This window comes from Moschus berezovskii, chromosome 2 (genome assembly GCF_049115385.1).
Source record: "Moschus berezovskii isolate FMDL1 chromosome 2, NW_MosBer_1.0, whole genome shotgun sequence".
NCBI lineage: Eukaryota > Metazoa > Chordata > Mammalia > Artiodactyla > Moschidae > Moschus > Moschus berezovskii.
The window spans coordinates 135001054-135021578 of record NC_142461.1 but is presented as its reverse complement, the minus strand read 5'-3'; the positions used below and the strand labels follow the sequence as shown (position 1 = coordinate 135021578).

General features: G+C 47.0%; 1 protein-coding gene across 1 annotated transcript in view; it reads right to left on the bottom strand.

The window, feature by feature from the left end:
- MYO7B (myosin VIIB) overlaps positions 1–19994 on the bottom strand; it is an 80090-nt gene extending 60096 nt beyond the window's left edge. Inside the window, exons 1-7 of the mRNA XM_055397711.2 lie at positions 19977–19994; positions 13716–13829; positions 12383–12535; positions 10834–11018; positions 4002–4123; positions 2908–3050; positions 665–778 (exon numbers count right to left, since the gene is read on the bottom strand). Coding sequence (XP_055253686.2) covers positions 665–778; positions 2908–3050; positions 4002–4123; positions 10834–11018; positions 12383–12535; positions 13716–13829; positions 19977–19994 — 849 coding nt within the window. The remainder of the gene's footprint in view (positions 1–664; positions 779–2907; positions 3051–4001; positions 4124–10833; positions 11019–12382; positions 12536–13715; positions 13830–19976) is intronic.
- Positions 19995–20525: the final 531 nt, after the last annotated feature.

Sequence of the window (20525 nt, the reverse complement as noted above, 5' to 3'; positions counted from 1 at the left end):
TCAAGTCTGGGGAGAGGGGCACCCAGCAGGAAAGCAGCACCATGGTCTAGGCAAGAGATGATGAAGGCCGCAGGCAGAGACAGGGGAGACAGGGGTTAGGCAGGAGAGTGTCAAGGGGTGGATCTCATTCATTCTCTTGTCAACAACGCAAGCCCAACTTGTGAGACTGCTTGTGTGGCAATGTCCAGGGCGTGGGGACACAACTGGGCAAGGCCTCTGCTCTCCTGCAGTGCAAGTTCTAGGGGCACCTAGGAGGATGGTGACTGGGATGAAACGAGGGGGGAGCTACGGGGTGGCCAGGAGCCTTCTGTCCATTAGGACCAAAGGAAGGTGAGGCTTGAGGGGCAGGACTATAGGCTCTGCAGAAAACAAGGAAGCACACGGACAAGGGTAGGACTCTGATGGTCAGAGTAATCCTCTGATGGTTGTAAAGTGGATGCCACAGAAGGGTGGAGTGGGGAAGGGAAAAGGGAGCCCCCAGTCCCCGCCCAGGGGCCCACCCAGAGTCTGGGCTTTTATGAGGCTGTAAACCAATGCTGAGCAAGAACTGGCCCTTCTTACTTCTTCCTCATTGTAAGAGGCAGGGCAGGGAGAGGCAGCAAGGGGAGGAGGGGTGGGGCAGGAAGGGAGGGGGAGGAGGGCCGGGAGGGGCAGACGGCCTCACCATGGTGAGGTAGTGGTACTCCGAGGGCGTCCCCAGGCACAGCAGCTTCTTCTCCTCGGCACTCATCCCCATGAGCATGCAGTAGAAGATGTGGTAGTTCCGCTCCTCCGTGGCCTGGCAGGGGGGAAGTTCCAGGAGCTTGTAAGCAGCTTCCCTGAGCTCTGGGTCCTCAGAACTGTCTCCTGGCCCCAGCCCTGTCCCAGTTTCCTTCCTCCCCAGCCAGCAGGGCTCTGGCGTTGACCCAAGGGATGAGCATGCCTGGTCGCTGTCCTCATCCAAGGCCAGTTCATCCTGACAGCTCCGTGCAGAATGTCACTCCCTGGCATGTCCCTGTAGCCCGACTGCCCCCCCGCAGTCCAGAGTCACAGGCAAAGCAAGGTGTCAGAATTCAGGTCCAGGCTCTCTGACTCAGAATTCCCGACTCTACAGTCTAGGTAAAGCCTTCCCTGGTGGCTCAGTGGCAAAGAATCTATATGCTAATGCAAGAGATGTGGGAGACACAGATTTGATCCTCCGGGAAGATCCCCGGAGAAGGAAATGGCAACCCACTCAGTATTCTTGCCGGGGAAGTCCCATGGACAGAGGAGCCTCGTGGGGTCGACTTAGCGACTGAGCAACAACAGCACCCAGGGGCCTGACTTCCACAGGCTTACCCAGCTGGGTCCTCCTCATTTTTAAACATTATTTATGAGCACACCTCTGTTGTGAAATTCAGGCAATCCCCAAGTACAGAGTGTTAAAGGGGGAGTCTCTCTTCCCTGCCTTCCCACTCCTCCTACGACCTCCTCTTCTTCCTCAGAGCCATTGGATGTCCTTTCCACACATCTCTAGCACATTGGCTGAGAGTGTGTGCACGCATGCTCCATTGCTTCAGTCGTGTCCACCTCTGCAATCCCACTTACATGCCAAAAAAAATTTTTTGACGTGGACCATTTTAAAAGTATTGAATTTGTTACAATATTGTTTCTGTTATACGTTTTCTGGCCCCGAGGCATGTGAGATCTTAGCTCTCTGACCAGGGATCAAACCTGCATGCCCTGTATTGGAAGATGAAGTCCCAGCCTTTGGATCACAAGGGAAGTCCCGCCCCCATCCCCTCCCCCGCCAAAATTTTTAATCTTATCATGGACAGGACTTGTCTCTGATCTGCTTTAGAAGTCTCCTGTTCATTCTGGGATGCCTCTATGAAGACCAAGTTCTGTGAATTCACCAACCACTATGTGAAGAACTAAAAGCTTCTGGAAAGGGCAAACTTTGGAGTCAGAGAGATTCTACCTTCTACTAGTTCTGGGACCTAGATAAGTTACCCTGGACTCGGTTTCCTCATCTATACAATGGGGACAAAGAGACCAGTCTCTCATGGTTGTTGTGAAGATCTAATGAGATAACACAGGGGAAACACCTGGCATCAGGTAGGGGTCACTAAAGGTGAGCTTCCTTCTTCAGCTTGCCACAGTATCCAGGTGTCTGTCTGTCGTCATACACATCTCCAGCCCCTTCAGTGGCATGGCCCCATTCTGAAACTTCATGAGCACGCACACACACGTGTTAGGGGTTATACCATTACATGAGAGGAGTATCCTACCCTATCCAAATAAGGCTGTGTTAACTCTGCTGATGTGGCTGTCACACTTTGGGGTCTTTGTCAGCCAGGACTTCTACTTGATTTGTGGGACACAGTGCAAAATGAAAACATGGAGAGTCTCTAAAAAGTCATTAAGAACTTCAAGATGATGACAACAGAGCATTAAACCCAATGTGGGCCCTTGTGAGTACGAGGCCCCATGTGACAATACAAACCATATGCCATCTCATTTCCTGGCCAGGTGGTCTTTTGGACAGTGTCATCCAGGTCCTTCTGACAGGGCCCCCAATACATCTGAAGATACACCCACTCCCAGCTGAGGACTTACCTGGCCTCAGAATTAATTCTAATAGAGATGAGGAGTAGTAATCACCAAATAATGAAGACAATTATATAGATGGAAAATTCAAAACAGAAAATCCTATCAGTCCCTTGAATATTGGGGAAGAACCATCATTATCCAATTCTAGGGGTCCTTGGCCCATCTCAGGCCAGGGTTCAATGGGAGTGAGACAAGGCCTGTGCGGGTCCAGGGATGAGGGAGAGAGGTATGAGAGTGATGGAAAGGAACTCTCTTGGAAGCCTCCCCAATCCCCGGACTCCCATCTTAGGGCAAGGGGAGGTTCCCCAGGACCAGGGTAGTAGGCAGAGGCCTTACCTGCCGGCAGACCCGGGATTTCTCCAGGAGAAACTGCTCAATGCGCGCCCCCTCGATCACCCCACTGGAGTTGAAGTAGATGTCAATGTACTTCCCGAAGCGGCTTGAGTTGTCGTTTCGGATTGTCTTGGCATTTCCAAAGGCTAAGGGCCAGAGGATGATGCCCATGATGGGAGCAGAGAATAGAAATTTTACTTTTAGTGAGATCTTCTGGGAAGGTTTCTCAGAGGAGGTAGCTAAGTCCAGAACTGAAGGATAGGTAGGCTTACACCAGACAGTGGTGGCGGCAAAGGGTTTGCTAAGAGGAAGTCAAAGTGCTGCTAAAGGTTAGGAGGTCAGATAGCATGAAGTGTGCTTTCAGGAAGGGAAAATCAACTGGACATAGGATACAGGAGAAAAGCAGAGGAAGACGGAACCATTCCTAGGTGGGGCCAAGTAGCAAAGAACCTTGAACGTGAAGCTAAGAAGTTGGGAATTAGTCCCACGGGCAATGAGGGAAGCAGGAAACCTCCTGAGGGAGTTTGGGTGCATTTGAGAAAGATTGCTAGGCTAGACAGGGCAGGCTTGCAAGGAGAGTGCCAGGGCGTGGATAAGGAGGTTAGAACAGATGGCATTTGGGTTCCAATATAATCTGAAGTGCATTCCATAGAGCTGTTTGATGATGTGACTGCATAAAGAAAGATCTTTTTGCGCACACATCCTCACTTGTACAGGTAAATGAAAAAAATAGAGGGTCTTGCTACTTTTATTAGCATAATACACTTGGGATCCTTCTGTGTATCAATAATCCATTTGCAGAATTTCCCAAATTGATTTTATCTTGGATTTTTTTTTTAAAGGAATGCTTAAGATCCCGTGTGTGGAAAATACACCTGTGAAAGCTAATAAGGTCATCAGTCTTTCTTTTCTGTGCTTCCTGGCAGCCGCCACACTACCATCCACCCCATCCTTGTCTTTTGTGTCCTGGGGAATCCTGAGAAGTTGCTGAAAGTTTATGGCTTACCCTATCCTTCTTCCCCACAAGCACCGCCTGGCAGGAAGGTACAAGCCTGCAGAGCCTGGGAAGGAGGCTGGTCTGGTGGGTGACTGCTTACCTTCCAGGATGGGGTTGGCTTCCAGGACCTGCTGCTCAATCCACGAATGCTGGCCACTGATGGTGGCCAGGAACTGCAGGATGAGCTTGGTGGCCTCTGTTTTCCCTGCGCCAGACTCGCCACTGCAAAGAGGCGTACAGGTATGTCAGTCAATGAAACAACTATTTTTCAACATCGCTTGACTCTCCTGCAAACCCATCACAGGTCCACTTTCTGGGCCAGTCTGAACAAAGATGCTCTCTCCCTATGCAGAAATCGCACTGCGTTTGCCCTGACATCCCCTGCTAACTTTGTGTTAGTTATTGGAGTGTTCATCTTTCCTTCTCTGCTCAGCTGCACAGTCCCGCTCATATCTGGTTCATCCCAGGGTCACTGGCTCAGTGTTTAGTCACCGTAGATGAATGGGTGAGACTGGGTGATGCCATGCCCTGACGTAACATTGTCTCCGTGAGCAGCAAGGCCATGCTGGACAGAAGGGAAATGGCATCAGTCCTTTGGGAAAGCAATCTGGCATAGTTGCAAGCCCCTTCAGAATTATCCTGCCTTTAGTCTAAAGAAAGTATCTTAAAATCAGAAAAAGCTTTCTCTACAAATGCTTCCTGCTCTTTAAAGCATTATTTGTCATTGCAATTGTGGAACATTGGAAGTAACATAAATGTGGGAAATTATGGTCCATCTAATCAGAGAATATTGTGCAGCCACTTAATCCAGGTCTGCGCAGAGCAGTAACATGAGCAACGTTTACTAGTTAAGTGAAGTGCCAAATGTAAGTACTATTAAGTAAAATTTGTCCAAGAGAGCTGCAGATGGTGACTGCAGCCATGAAATTAAAAGATGCTTGCTCCTTGGAAGGAAAGTTATGACCAACATAGACAGCATATTAAAAAGCAGAGACATTACTTTGCCAACCAAGGTCCGTCTAGTCAAGGCTATGGTTTTTCCAGTGGTCATGTATGGATGTGAGAGTTGGACTGTGAAGAAAGCTGATCGCCGAAGAATTGATGCTTTTGAACTGTGGTGTTGGAGAAGACTCTTGAGAATCCCTTGGATTGCAAGGAGATCCAACCAGTCCATTCTAAAGGAGATCAGTCCTGGGTGTTCACTGGAAGAACTGGTGCTAAAGCTGAAACTCCAATACTTTGGCCACCTTATGCGAAGAGCTGACTCATTTGAAAAGACCCTGATGCTGGGAAAGACTAAGGGCAGGAGAAGGGGACAACAGAGAATGAGATGGCTGGATGGCATCAACGACTCGATGTACATGGGTTTGGGTGAACTCCGGGAGTTGGTGATGGACAGGGAGGCCTGGTGTGCTGCGGTTCATGGAGTTGCAAAGAGTCAGACATGACTGAGCGACTGAACTGAACTGAACTGATCCAAGAGAGTGGAGGAAGACTTTTCTTCCAGTAATGTCTAGCAATTTTTTTCTGAGAATATTTATTTTTCTGAAAATTTTGGAAATTTTCATGGTGAATATATATTAATTTAATAATAGTGAAATATGAAAAACAGTTTTAAAAATTACTTATGGCAGTGGACTGGCCAAGGTGGTGATGTATAAAGACCCAGAGCCTACCTCCTCCCATGGGCAAATCGAAGTTACAGCTATTTTCAGAGAAATTATTGATGATAAAAACTGGAAGACTAACAGAAAAGAAATTTGTAAATAATACATAAAGAAAGAACCATAGCACAGGGAACTCTACTCAGTATTCTATGATAACCTATATGAGAAAAGAATCTGAAAAAGAATGGAGATATATACATATATGTATGTATGAATTACTTTGCTGTATACCTGAAACTAACACAACATTGTAAGTCAACTAGACTCCAAGAAAGTTAAAAAACCACCACCAACAACAAAGCAAACAAAAGCTGTTTCCTTCATTGTCTCAGGACTAAATGTTAAACGGCATTACATTTAAAGGATAAAATATATTTAATTCACAGTTAAAATACATCAACTTAAACAGATAAAAACAACAGAAAGAACGGAAGAACCACAAGGAGACAGTCGGAGGGGCAGAGATACAGTATGGTCGAGACACGTACCCCTGCTAGGTGACCCACAAACAGGAGAAGAAGTACAACCACACAGGTTCTCCCCAAGGAGTGAGGAAGCTTTGCGGGTCAGTGGGGCCTACTTTCAGGACAACCAGAGGGCTGTGGGAAATAGAGACTCCACTTGTAAATGGTGCACATAAAATCTCACATGCTCCAGGACCCAGGGCAGAAGCAGTGATTTAAAAGGAGCCTGGGTCAGAACTGCCTGCTGATCCTAGTGAGTCTCCTGGTGACAGGAGGTCACTGCAGCTCGCCCTGGGACACAGACACTGGGGAAGCCTTTTTGTGGAGTTTGTTGACCACATGGACCCTGGTGCTCATGAGTGGAATCCCCCCTCTAGCTTATTCAGCCTGGATTCAGCCCTGCCCGCCAGCCTGTTGGTACCAGTACTGGGGCACCACATGCCAAGCGATGAGCAGGGCCAGGACACAGCTCCACCCATAGCAGGCCTGTTGCCTTAAGGCCCCCAGAGCACACCATTGGACAGGACCTGGCTCTGTCCACTAGAGGACCCAGAACACAACCTCAGCCACCAGTGAGCTGGCACTACCCTCAGAACCCCGTGGACTCCAGTCCCCACCCACAATCAGGCCTACACCAACCTTGAAAACCCCCAGACCCCGCCTACCAGGAGGTTGACACCAGCGCTGAGACAGCTTAGAAACCCAGTTCTGCCCACTGGAGCCAGCACTAGTGCCAGGACACCCCAAGGCACAGCCCTACTCATCAACCGGAGAAAGCTAGATTTGGGACATGCCAGACCCTGCAGCTAGCCATGTCAGGAGCTGGCCCCGCCCATCAGTGGGCCAACACTGGGTCTGGGATTCCCAGGCCTGTCACCACCCATTCCAGAACCCTGCCCTGCTCACCACTAGCCCCAGGATCCCTCAGGGTCCTGCAGCCTGCAGCCTTGTGACAAGGCCTCACCAGCTGTCAGTAACCTTCATACGAGGCAGGGCCTGGCAACAAACTGGACCAGGGGCCAGTCACACCTACTAGACCACCTTCGGTAGTCAGCCCACCACAGTGGATGACCCAAGCCCGCTCACATAGCGGGTACCGCCAGAGCATAGAGCTCTGATAATCAGAGGGGAGTGTGCTATCTCCTATAAAAGGCCTCTTCTCCAAAGTCAGGAATTGTAACCAACCTAACAGATACATAGAAATAAAAACATCAAATTAGGCAAAAGGAAGCAGCAGAGGAATGTGTTCCAAACAAGAACACATTTCTTGAAGAACAAGAAAAAATTCCAGAGGAGCTAAGTAAAGTGGAGACGATTAATCTGCCTGAGACAGAGCTCAAGGTAATGATTGTAAAGATGCTCAAAGAACTCAGAAAAATGCACAAACACAGTAAGAAATTTAACAGAGAGTTAGAGTATATAAAGAAGAACCAAGCGGATCTGAGGAATACAATAACCAAATTGAAAAATACAAGAGAAGGAAACAGCAGTAGATCAGATGGATCAGCAAGCTGAAACTGCAGTGAAATGCACTGATGCTCAACAGAAAGAAAGAATGAAAAGAAATGAGGTCAGGTTAAGAGACTCCTGGAACAGCATCAAGAATACTAACATTCACTCTATAGGGGTCCCAGAAGGACAAGAGGGAGAGAAAGGGGGCAGAGAACATATTCGAAGACATAATAGCTAAAAATTTTCCCAACCTGGGAAAGGAAACAGACATCCAAGTACAGAAGCACAGAGAGTCCCAATCAAGATCAACCAATGAGGACCCAACCAAGACAAATTGTAGTTAAAGTGGCAAAAATTAAAGACAAAGAGAAAATATTAAAAGCAGCAAGAGAAAAACAGTAAGTGACATACAAGGGAACTCCCAAAAGGCCATGAGCTGGCTTTTCAGCAGAAAGTCTGCAGGCCAGAAGGGAGTTGCACAATATATTTAAAGTAGTGGAAGGGGAAGCACACAACACAAAACACTCCACCTAGCATTTACCATGCAAAGCACAACGTGATAAGTGTGATTAGCACCACTGTACAGCACATAGGAAAGTTGTCAAGAGAGTAAGTCCTGAATTCTTATCACAAGGAAAAACATTCTTTTTTCTGTTTCTTTAATTTTGTATCTATAAGAGATGATGGATGCTCACTAAACTTCTTGTGATAATCATTCCATGATGTATGTCAATTCATTATGCTATACACCTTAAACTTAACTTATTTAACTGTATGTCAAAACTTATAATTAACTGTATGTCAATTACATCTCAATGAAACTGGAAGGAAAAAAGCATTAATATATGCCATAAAATAGTAATCAGAAAAAATAGCCAAAACACACACTCTGCTCAAACAAAGTTTGGGGAAAAAACAAATAATAAAAAGATAGCCAAAACATTACTACAAAATATAACAAAGGAAAAAGCATTAGTAGAAAAAATAGGGCATTACATAAAAAAGAAACCATTCCCAGAATATCAGTATCACAAATTTGCATGCACCTAATAACACAGCCTCCAAATACACAAAGTCAACTTTGTGGAAACTAAAAGGAGGTTTTAAAACATTTCTTATCAGAAATCTAAAGCATATATAAAAAGCACTAATAAACTTAAACTAATAATTATTTATTGACTCTTGAGCTAACAGAGAACATATACATGTCTTGAAGCTCACATAAAATAGTCACACATTTGACCAAGTAATAGGGCTGTAAAAGAAGTCAATGTATTTTAGAGTCAGTAGCATATAGAACATATTAACCACAATGTGATGAAATTAGTAACCGCGTTAAAAGGTGGAAGTACTTTTATATTTAGAAATTACAGGCCCCCTTCTAAAATATAATGAATTAAAGAGGAAACCAAAATAAAACTACATGCTTTAAACCTTAACAATAAAATAATTAACCAGTATAAAGATAAAAATTGCTTAGCGTGTTTAAAATGAAAAATATACTTATGTCTGGCACATAGCATACACTCAGGATTGTAGTAATTAACACTATTATTATTATAAAGGGAGACATGTTGCTTTTATGAACTTTTTTAAATTATAGAAAATGTCAAACATTACAAATGAAGGCAGAATGCTGCAGTGTGCTGCTAATAAATGTATGGCCTGTATGCCAGCAGCACCTGCTGCCCAGTTGGAGCTGCAAACTTCAAGGCTCCCTTGCTCTACTCAGCCAGAATCTGCATTTTCACAAGATCCCCAGGGGACTCCTGCACTTTACAGCTTTCTTAATGAACTCCCAGAGTCCCATTCTCTGCTGCAACTCCTGACCAAATTTGATTCCCATTCTGTACAATTTTCTCCCCACACTACGCAGGATGGTAGTTCCTCGACCAGGAACCACATCCGCATCCCCTGCACTGAGAGCACAAATTCTAAACCACAGGGCTGCCAGGGACATCCCTCTTGTACTATACTGAAGCGAACTCCAGACGAACAAGCTTTCACCTGAACATATTTTTAAAAAGTTTTGATCCAAATGTTCCTCTTCCCTGACACAAGTGAAGGTGTGACATAAGGGGTGGCACTTCACATGACACCCCTGCATGGGAAGATGACTCTGAGTGCAGAGGACTCAGGTGCCCTGGGCTCTTGTGCAGGCACTGTTGTCCTGGGGGTGAAGCTTCCTGGCCAGGCCACCTCTCTGTCTTCTCTTCCAGAGCTCTGGGTCTGCCGCTCCTGCTTGACAGCTGTGTGTCACTAGGAAAGAATATCAACCCCTCTGGTGGGAGGTCGCCCCAATAGTAAACAGGAATAAGAGAGTTGCTGAGAACACGAAACAGGATAACCTTCACGGTAGGAGCTCGTTTTAATCTCTGTTCCAACGGCTCCTCCTCAGAGAGGCCAACCCAATCTGCCTTTCCACCTGAGGCAGTGACCCCATCACTCTCTTTTCTCTTTCCCTGCGGTGTTTTTCTTCAAAGTTCTTATTATCTGCCAAAACAATTTGTCTATTTATTGCCCGTCTCCCCTCCTAGAACGTAAGCTCCACGAGGCAGGGATTTTAGTCCCTTTCCTCAGCTGCTGTCTAGCCATCTTAGGACAGAGGACACACCATTGGAGCACAGCAGAATCTTGAATAAATAAACGAAGAATGAAGAGATGACTTTACTAGAGCCCCAGGCAAGGGGCCCTGGAGCCAAATTCCCTCTCCCCTTTCCTTTCCTGCTCAGCTTCCCTTCCATGAGGGCCGGGAGGGCAGGAGGCAGAGAAGCCAGGCCAGGCAGCGAGTCTCTCTCTGAGTTAGGATCAGCGTCTGGACTGGAGAGGGACACATCTCCTCTGCGTCCAGCAGCCTGAGAGCCATCCTCTCTGAGATCTGCCCAAAGTTGTTCCATTTTTGTTTTTTATTTTCGGCAGCAGTATGTGAGATCTTAGTTCCCCACCCAGCAGTTGAATCCAAGCCCCCTGCGTTAGAAGCAGGGGGTCTTAACCACTGGACCACCAGGGAAGTCCTCCTGAGGTTGTTTTTGAGGGATCTGACCTGCTTGATCCTTACACCCCAAGTCCCTATCCTGGGTCCCACTTATAAACCAACCCATCCCCACTCTTCCTTCCTTGTCTTAGGAAACATTCACAGAAGGCTGGGGCTGTTCAGGCCCGGATGATAGGAGAAGAGTAGGTTCTGAAGGAAGGACACCTCAGAGGGACCTTTCAGGCTGGAGGGGCCGCAGGCGCCAGACGCAGGGGGCCTCTAAGTCGCACGCTGGTCTGGAGAGGTTTGGGGAGAGGAGATGCTCCCTCCTTTACAAGAAGCTCAGAAACGGCGGGTGCCCGCCCAGAGCCTCACCTGATGATGCAGCACTGGTCCCTCCTGCTCTTCCTCATGTGGAAGTAGCAGCTGTTGGCGATGGCGAAGATGTGCGGCGGCAGCTCGCCCACGTGGCGCTTGTAGTACAGCTGCACCTGCTCCGCGGTGTAGAGGGGCAGCACCTGGAACGGGTTCACCGCCACCAGGATGGAGCCTGCGTATGTCTGGGGAAGGGAGGGGGCGGTGAGCGGCCCCTGATCTGGGGATCCGTGCTGACTTCGGACGTCACTCTGCAAGGGCACCGGGCACGGCTGACTCTGGCAGGGGGGCGGGGACTGATTCGGGGCTGAGAGATGAGACTCTTGGCGGCTCAGATCCTTCCCCTGGAAAGGATGCGCACCAAGAACAAGAGCTCCTGGGTGAGGGTGCCTTCACAGGAACATTAAATGAGGTGGTTTATGTTTAGCACCAACGTTAACATTGTGGTTAATGTTTAGCGCTCTGTAGAAGAGGCTCAATGAAACTAGACTGAATGTGTGAAGCAAGTCTTCACCTGCCTCCCACAGGGGCCTCAGTGAGGCTGGGCCACCATCGGAGCCCTCAGAGTCCTCCTGGACCTTAGTTCAGGGTCACTTGCTCACGTGGAGCCTCCACTGGGCCTGCCAGCCCCTCTGGGTTGGGATGGGGACAGTCATCTCAATAGTCGTGTACAGTGACTTCGTTTTCATTTTAGGGAAGGAGAGGACTCAGGACGATGACAACCAGATAAAAGAATGCAAGCATAAGCTCTTTGGTAAAGGATAAGCTGCAATTCAACTTAATTTATTGCTGTTATCAGTCCCAGGAGCTGAGGCACACTCAGCCAGTGTGAACTCTGAGTGCCTGGTCCCTGCCCTCCAAGGGCTCTCTCCTCCTCTCCCACCCTGCCCTCTATTCAGAGGCCCCTGCTCTGAGCATCCCAGGATCAGGGCTGGTCAGAGCTCAGTGAGCCGCCTCTTCCTGTGAGAGGCCCAGGCAGTTGGTGACACCCCTGGGTCACATCCATTCATGGCAGGGCTGGCGTCAGTTTTGGAATACCACCTCACCTGGGAAGGCTGCATTGGAGCAGGGATGCGAGCTTCCCATCCATCACAAGGCCTTGGGAAAAGCACCTGCATCTACCTATACGGCCCTCCTGGTCATCACTTCATAGAAGGGCAAGGGTCTTCTGCTTGGTGACCCTGTCTTTGCCACATAACCGGAAAGAAACCAGGCAGAAAACTACTCTCCCACAGCCTCTGATCCCCTCGACCATCAGAGCAGGCCTCTTTCTCAGCCACAGATGAAGGGGAGAGACAGCACTTAATCTGTATATTGTATCCTGTGTACTGTGCTGGCATATGCATGTCCGCTTTCTGCAACCTTGAAAGCTTTATGCCCCTGCTTATTGCAGATTGGGGAGCAGGGATTGATGAACATCCTCACACTGTAAGAGTGTCGGGCTCAGGGACTAAGCCAGGTGTGCCTGGGGCACGATTTGTTTCCCCAGCCAGGTCAGCATGTGTGGCCCAAGCATACCGGGGGGCACACATGGCCAAGGGAGACTCACGTAGATCTTGTGCTGCTGGTAGCGGATCAGGAGGTTGTGCACCATGCCTGCCTCATTCAGGTCCCCCAGGCGGATCATGTCATCCACGCCCTGAGCTGAACTGGGGTGCATGGAGCTGAGGGTGCCAAGGTCCTCTGCTTGGATCCAGTGTTCCTGCAACAAAGGGCACAGGCTCTCCTGAGAGGTAACCTCTGCTAGGGCCAAATTCTCCTCCATGTGCTCAATGGACTGGCTGACCTGGTGGCCTGCACCTGGCCAGGGTTGGTCTGTGGTGAAGGTCAAATGATTGAGTCAAGCCAAGGCGGAGTCAGCATGTGTCCAGGGCCAGGGGTCAGTGTGTACTGGGGCTAAGGGTGAAGTTCAGACCAGGGTCAGAGGAGTGTGAAGCTGGGAGTTAGATATGGCTACAATTGGGATCGGGGCAGCTTGCAGCTGGGGTCTCATAGATGGTTGGGATCAAAGTGTGCAAGTGTTTTTTTAAGAAATGATGTTATGTCATTTTGCAAATAGGAGACATTATTGTTAATATTTGACTGGCTTCCATACTATAGGGCTCACAGGTCACACTCTAGAATTTTCTCCTTGGAGGCCAAGTCTCTACATGCTTCACTTTGCAGACCCTCAGCAAAGAGGGCTGCCCAGGGAGGACCTCAGTGACCAGCTGGAGGCCCCAGTCTTCAAGTCCTTCCCCTCTGCCCCTCCCCTGATCCTCCCCAGCCTGCCAGGTGACTGAGCTGGTTCCCCAGCAGGTCATCCTGAGCTTCCTACTCTCTCATCTGGGCTGTTTTGCTCATGTGAGATGGATCTCCTTCTCCTTCTCATGTGCTGGAGGTCCCCCCTCCAGGCAGCTTTCTCATGCACCTTTCTCTCCCTCGCTTCTCCTGTCCTTCCTGCTTACCTTGCATTACTTTGAAACCAAGCTTCTGGCCCTTCCCCGTCTCTGCCCCAGCCCTTTTCCCACTTCACTCTTTCCTGCTCCCTTCCGTTTCCATTTCCGTTTCGTCGCTCAGTCGTGTCTGACTCTATGCGACCCCGTGGACTGTAGCCTATCAGGCTTCTCCGTCCATGGGATTCTCCAGGGAAGAATACTGGAGTGGGTTAATTTTCCGTCTTCCAACCTGCTCCCTGCTTCTTCCCTATAGAAACAGTTCCCTAGACAGACCCACAATGCCCACCATGACAGGATTCCCCTGTGGTCTGTCCTGCCACGTGGTTCCCAGACCTGGGCTCTAGAATCCCTGGTGTTGGGAGCAGCGCCAGAGAAGGGAGGGGGCTCAGGGTTCTGGGCGGGAGCTGAGAAGGCTGAGCCTGTGAGGGGTGTGGCCATACTCACCTTGCCCTCATCATCTTCAACCAAAATTCTGCCAGGCTTGGTTTCTTTGATGATGCCCCCGATGGCCACCCTGGTCTTGTCAGCAGGGGTGGGGTTCAGCCACACATGGTCACCCTGGAGGGCAGAGAGGTCAGATCCACGTTCCACCTTCCCCTTCCTGCTCAAGACTTACCTCCCTGGGGGCTGTCCCCTCCAACCAAGAGATGCCAAGTGACTGGGATGTGCTCTCTCCCTTGCCCTCCCTGCTTCCCCTTCTCCTCCTCCTCCTCTTTTTTCTTCTTCCCTCTCGCCTACCCACCCCTCCCCAGTCCTTTCTTGTTCTTATCAAGATGTTAATGGATGATGGCAGGGGAATCTCTGCTGGTCTGGTTTTTGCAGGAAAGTGTCCCCCGTGAGGTGCAAACAGAGAGTCTCTGCCCTTTGACTAGCCCTATAGTACCCAAACCCAGTGTCTAGGGGAAAGCAAAGACTAAAATCTCACTGGGTTTCTTCCTGGCCTGCAACAAGGCATTTACCCATGTGAACCTCTTTCTGATCCAAGGAAGCTCACCCTACTCAAAGAGGAGTAATCCCAAAGGACAAAGCACAGGTCTACACTCAAAGATACTGAAATTTAAAGGAGGAAAGGAGCAGGGGAAAACAAAATGCCGCAGAACAGTGGAAAGTTGTAACCAAGTATTTCCCATGATTTCCAAACATTTGCTGAGCTCAGATATTAGATGCTGAGTCAACTGAAAAGGATGAGACGGGAATTGGCAGAGCTCAAAAGAGAAACGGAGGAAAACAGGTCAACGTGGGCCAGAAGTGAACGCAAACAGGGAAGTAAGCACTGCTAACACCAGGGTACAGATCACAGGTGGCAGGAGAAGAAAGTGAGCAAGCGACAAAGAGAGTCAAAGAATCAGGGCTAGGCAGAAAGCGTAGGTATGGAAGGCAAGCGAAAAGACAAATAATTTAATTGCACAAAGAAGAAAAACAGGGGTGGGGGACAGAAAAATCACTTAAAGATATAATTCAAGACAACTCTCCAGAAATTATCAAGGCTTGAATCTATGGGTTGAAGACACGCCATCCTTTCTTTGAAATGATGACAAAGAAAAATCAACTCTAGGACAGATACTGTTCCTAGAGTTAATTTTTTGAGGGGTAGACAGATAAAAAGACAAGTACCCTTATAAGGAGATAATTCAGGACAAATTCAAATCATATATGAGGGCTGAACAACCCCTTCAAAGACCTCAGGAAAAGAGCAATACAGCTATTAGAATGGCCATTATAAAAAGAATAGAAAACAACAAATGCTTGTGAGGATGCAGAGAAACTGGAGCCCTTGTTGGTGGAAATGTAAAATGGTGACACCACTGGCGAAAACAGTATGAAGGTTCCTAAACTAAAAATAGAATTATGATCCAGCAATTCCACTTCTGGGTATTCAAAGCAGGATCTCAAAGACATATTTGCATTTCTATGTTAATTGCAGCATTATTCATAATAGCCAAGAGGTAAAAGCAACCCAAATGTCCATTGGCAGATGAACAAATAAAAATGTAAACTATACAGTCATCCTTCAGAATCCTCAGGGGATTGATTGCAGAAGCCCCTGCAGATACCAAATCCATAGATGCTTATATGAAATGATATAGCACAGCAAATACTACACACTATGGAATATTAGTTCAGTTCAGTTCAGTCGCTCAGTCGTGTCCGATTCTTTGTGACCCCATGAACCGCAGCACACCAGGCCTCCCTGTCCATCACCAACCGGTGGAGTCTACCCAAACCCATGTCCATTGAGTCGGTGATGCCATCCAACCATCTCATCCTCTGTCATCCCCTTCTCCTCCTGCCCTCAATCTTTCCCAGCATCAGGGTCTTTTAAAATGAGTCAGCTCTTCGCTTTGAGATTGCATGCAGCCTTAAAAAAGGAGGAAATTCTGTCATATGCTACAATGTGGATGGACCTCAAAGACATTATATCAAGCAAGAGAAGCCAGTCCCAGAAGGACAAATCTGTATGATTAAAATCATACAAACAGACAGTGTAAAGGCAGTTGCAGGGGCTAGAGGAAAACAGATGGAAAATCATGTTTAATTAGTGAAGAGTTTCAAGTGCACAAGATGAAAATGTTCTCACATCTGTCACACAACACTGTGAATGTATATAACAATATTGAACTGTATACTTAAAAATGGTTCAGATGCAAAATTGAATGTGATATTTTTTACCACAATTAAAAAATAGAAAAAAGAATCCAATAATTTTTTTACCCAGCCCAATTGTCATTTCCGTATAAAGATAATAGACATTTTTAAGATGAATATTTTCTCATAAGTCTTTTAGAAAAAATAATTAAGGAACAAATTTCAGTCAACAGTACCAAGAATGAATATAAGTCCATACCAACATACACAATCATGGAGTTTCAAAATATTTGGGATAGGGAAAAGATCACAAAGACTTTCAGAGAGAAAAATTAAGATTCATACAAAGGCTCAAGAATTAGAAGGGTTTCCAACTTCTCCATAGCAATGCTGGAAATCAGAAGGAGTACATGCTTTCACAATTTTCAGGGAAAATTATATCTAGTATGGAATCCTATGTCCAGCTGATATTCAAATGTGAATAAACATAGTTTTAGACATGCAAGTTGTTAAAAATATTTCCTTCATATGTACCCTATCTCAGGAAGCTATTACAGGTTGTGCTTGATCAAAACAAGGGAGTAAAGCAAGAAATAGAAAAACCTTGGGCCCAAGAAAAGGGACTCAGGTAAAGGAGAGGTGAAAGAAACGTCCGGGGTGGTTGTGAAGGAGACCCCGTGATCCTGAGGCGTGTGCCTCAGAAGTAGAAGATGCGAGTTTAGGTATGGCATCAGCAGCTCTGGGAGAAACCTTCTCCTGAGGACGACACTGACTGAACTCCCAGATGAATCATTTTACGAGGATGTTGACATACCTGGGAGAAAGCTGGGTGGGGGTAGGGTGAGGTGTTGTGATAAGTACAGAGAAAACAAAGCAGATAAGGAACAAGATAATTTCAGTCTAGCACTTAGAGTACATTTCAGGGCTCAACTGAGAGGAACATTTTCTTTGTTTTTAATAAAAAACATTTTCTTTTATATTGGAGTATAGTTGATTAACAATGTTGTGTTAGTTTCAGGGGTATCACAAAGTGATTCAGTTATACCTATACATGTATTTATTCTTTTTCAAATTCTTTTCCCATTTAGATTGCTACATAATATTGAGCAGAATTTCCTGTACTCTACACCAGGTCCTTGCTGGTTATCCACTTTAAATATATCAGAGTATACATGCCAATCCAAAACTCCCTAACAATCCATCTCCCACCCTTCCCCAGAGAATCATAAGTTGGGTTTGAGAGGAGCATTTCCTTAGATAAAATAAGTAAACCCTGTAAGCTGGGATTTAACAATTTGGGGAGAAAGGAGAGACACTGCGAGTGCTGTGGGCAAGGATAGGAGTGAGGAGCTAAGGCCTTTCTCACCCAGTGGGAAATCAGTAATAGATGACGCCTGGAATAAAAAACTCAAGTGGCGCTGTACACAGGGAGAGAAGTATCAAAGAATTAACTAGAAGGTCAGTGGTGGTCACCTCTCCTGGAGAGGAAGAGGGAGACTGATTCTTTAAACTGTGTGCCTATAACAACTGTATAAAACTGAAATCTAAATGAAAAAGAACAGCAGAAACAGTTGCTACAGGATACAGAAGACCAGCCTGCACAGCATACTGGTTTCAGTGAACTATGAGTCACAGCAGGAACCTCAGAGGCCTGGAGAAGTTTTCTTACAAGGATGAAATCCCAGTGTGAAAACTGCACTGCGCTGCGGCAACAGCTGCTGAAATCACCAAAGTGAGAAAATTGTCAAAGACAGGGGATGCGCATCTCATGCAAGCTTGATACTAACCAGAGATGAAAAAGAGAGAGAGACCGTTTCCAGTTCAGACTGAAGTTTAAGATGTCAGCCCAACGTGAGCCTGAAGAACAAATAAAAGAGCTGTAATGGGACTTGCATTCACTCCATTTGGCCAAAGCTTCACTAGGAAATAATGAGAAACCAAGCAGCAGAAAGCAGAGGTTCTTTACGAACTCTACTGGAAGAAAAAGATGACTGCAGAAGCAGCTGAATCAGGGAAAGAATGAGCAAGAAGAGGTAAAGAAAAAGCTATCAGCTGCAAAAAAAAAAAAAAATAAAGTCTATAGGAGATTCGAGAAATAAAGAATGGGGACTTCCCTGGTGGCACAGTGATAAGAATCTGCCTGCCACTGCAACAGGGTTCAATCCTTGACCCAGGAAGATTCCACGTGCCTCAGGGAGACTAAGCCCCTGCACCAAAACTACTGAGCCCACACTCTAGAGCCTGTGTGCTGCAACCACTGAAGCCCCTGACGAGAGCCTGTGCTCTGCAGCAAGAGAAGCCACCACAATGGAAGCTCAAGCACCACAATGAAGAATAGCCTCTGCCCACCACAACTAGAGGGGAAAAAAGCCCGCACAAAGCCACGGAGACCCAGCGCAGCCAAAAATAAATAAAAAGTAAATAAATGATTTTTTTTTATAAAAAGAAACAGAGCATGAGGGACTTCCCTGGTGGTCCAGTAGTTAAGACTCCATGCTCCCAAAGCAGGGGGCCCAGGTTCCATCTCTGATCATGGAACTAGATCCCACACACTGCAACTAAGAGTTTGCATGACACAAGTAAAGAGCCCACAAGATGCAACGAAGATCTTGTGTGCCTCAGCTGAGACCCAGTGCGGCCAAATAAATAAACGACATTTCTTAAAAAAAGAAACAGAGAACGAGCCACAGAAAGCAGAGGGATCTCGGTCTTCACTGCTCTCTGTGATAAGAAAGACCTGACAACTGACCTCTGCCCGTGGCGCAGAAGAGCTCCTGTCCTAGCCTGGGACAGAGATCACCACGAGGAGTCTCAAAGGTGCAAAGAAACCACTTCCGGGAGAGCCTGGTCTCAGCCTTCCGAGGCTGGCTGGCTATTCCAGCCCCTGGCTGAAATGTGCACTGTGCCTTGTCCCATGTGCTCACCCATCAGTCTTCTCTTCCCGCAGAAGAAAAGATGGGCCTAGAAGTAGCTCTGGGCCGCCTTCATTTAAATAAATGGAGGAGTTAACAAATGAAAAATACTGTTGTCAAGATATTCTTTTACTTTTCATTTTATTTTTAAAACATTTTACTGAAATACATTTGATTTACAGTGGTGTGTTAATTTCAGGTGTGCAGCAAAGTGATTTAGTTTATATATATATATATATATTCATGTACAGATGTGAGAACCTGACCATAAAGAAGGGAGAGCACCAAAGAACTGATGCTTTTGAACTGTGGTCTTGGAGAAGACTCTTGAGAGTCCCTTGGACTGCAAGGAGATCAAACTAGTCAGTCTTACAGGAAATCAACCCTAAATACTCATTGGAAGGACAGATGCTGAAGCTGAAACTTCAATTCTTTGGCCACCTGATGCAAACAGCTGACTCACTGGAAAAGACGCTGATGCTGGGAAAGACTGAAGGCAGAAGAAGAGGATGACAGAGGATGAGATGGCTGGATGGTATCACTGACTCAATGGACACGAACTTGGGCAAACTCCAGGAGATGGTGAGGGGCAGGGAAGCCTTGCATGCTGCAGTCCATGGGGTCACAAAGAGTCGGACCAGCTTGGTGACTGAACAACAACAATTCTTGTTTTACATTCTCTTCCATGATAGGTTATTACAAGATATTTAGTGTCTTATCTTACTGTGCTGTACAGTACATCCTTGTGGAACACCTATTTTAAATATAGTAGTGTGTTTTGTCAAGACATTTTAAGCCATGAGTATAAGTGAGGGATTACTCTGTGCACATGGCCATCCTGCCAAGGCCAAGTTTGACCAAACTCATTTTCTTTAGGTAACACAATTTCGTGGTTCAGCTGGTAAAGAATCTGCCTGTAATCAGGGAGACCTGGGTTCAATCCCTGGGTTGGGAAGATCCCCTGGAGAAGGAAACAGCTACCCACTCCAGTACTCTGGTCTGGAGACTTCCATGGACTGTATAGTCCTTGGGGTCGCAACGAGTCAGACATGACCGAGGAACTTTGACTTTTCCCTCAAGCTCTCTGTGTCTGGTATTTTCCTTCCAAGGTCGCATTGTCTTGTTTCTTCTTTCCTTGGGAGTGGTCTGAGTCAGCATTTGGCAACTCCCATGAACAACCCCTTGACGGAAGAGATGCAATTCTTACCAGTTTCAACCCTGACATCCTGAGGCAGCCGCTCCCGACAGCCTGTGTGCAGAGAGAAAGCAGAATGTCAGTCTTCATGACCGTGAGTGGGAGCCCTGGTGGGTAGGGGCTACAAGTGCCCATCAGTGTAGCCCTGAGTTCCTGGCAGGGGCCAAGAAAGGACTCTTAAAAGAATGGATGGATGTGTCATAGTCCCATGGCAAGTGTTGGAGGAGACTCTCAGTTTCTTCGTCCTATCTCATCTTTGAAGTTAAGTGGAAGTCACTCAGTCGTGTCCGACTCTTTGTGACCCCATGGACTATACAGTCCATGGAATCCTCCAGGCCAGAATACTGCAGCGGGTAGCCTTTCCCTTCTCCAGGGGATCTTCCCAACCCAGGGATTGAACCTAGGTCTCCCGCATTGCAGGCAGATTCTTTACCAGCTGAGCCACAAGGGAAGCCCTATCTCATCTTTCAGTTCAGTTCAGTTCAGTTCACTCACTCAGTCGTGTCCGACTCTCTGTGACCCCATGAACCACAGCACTGAACATCTATTTTGCACTCGGCA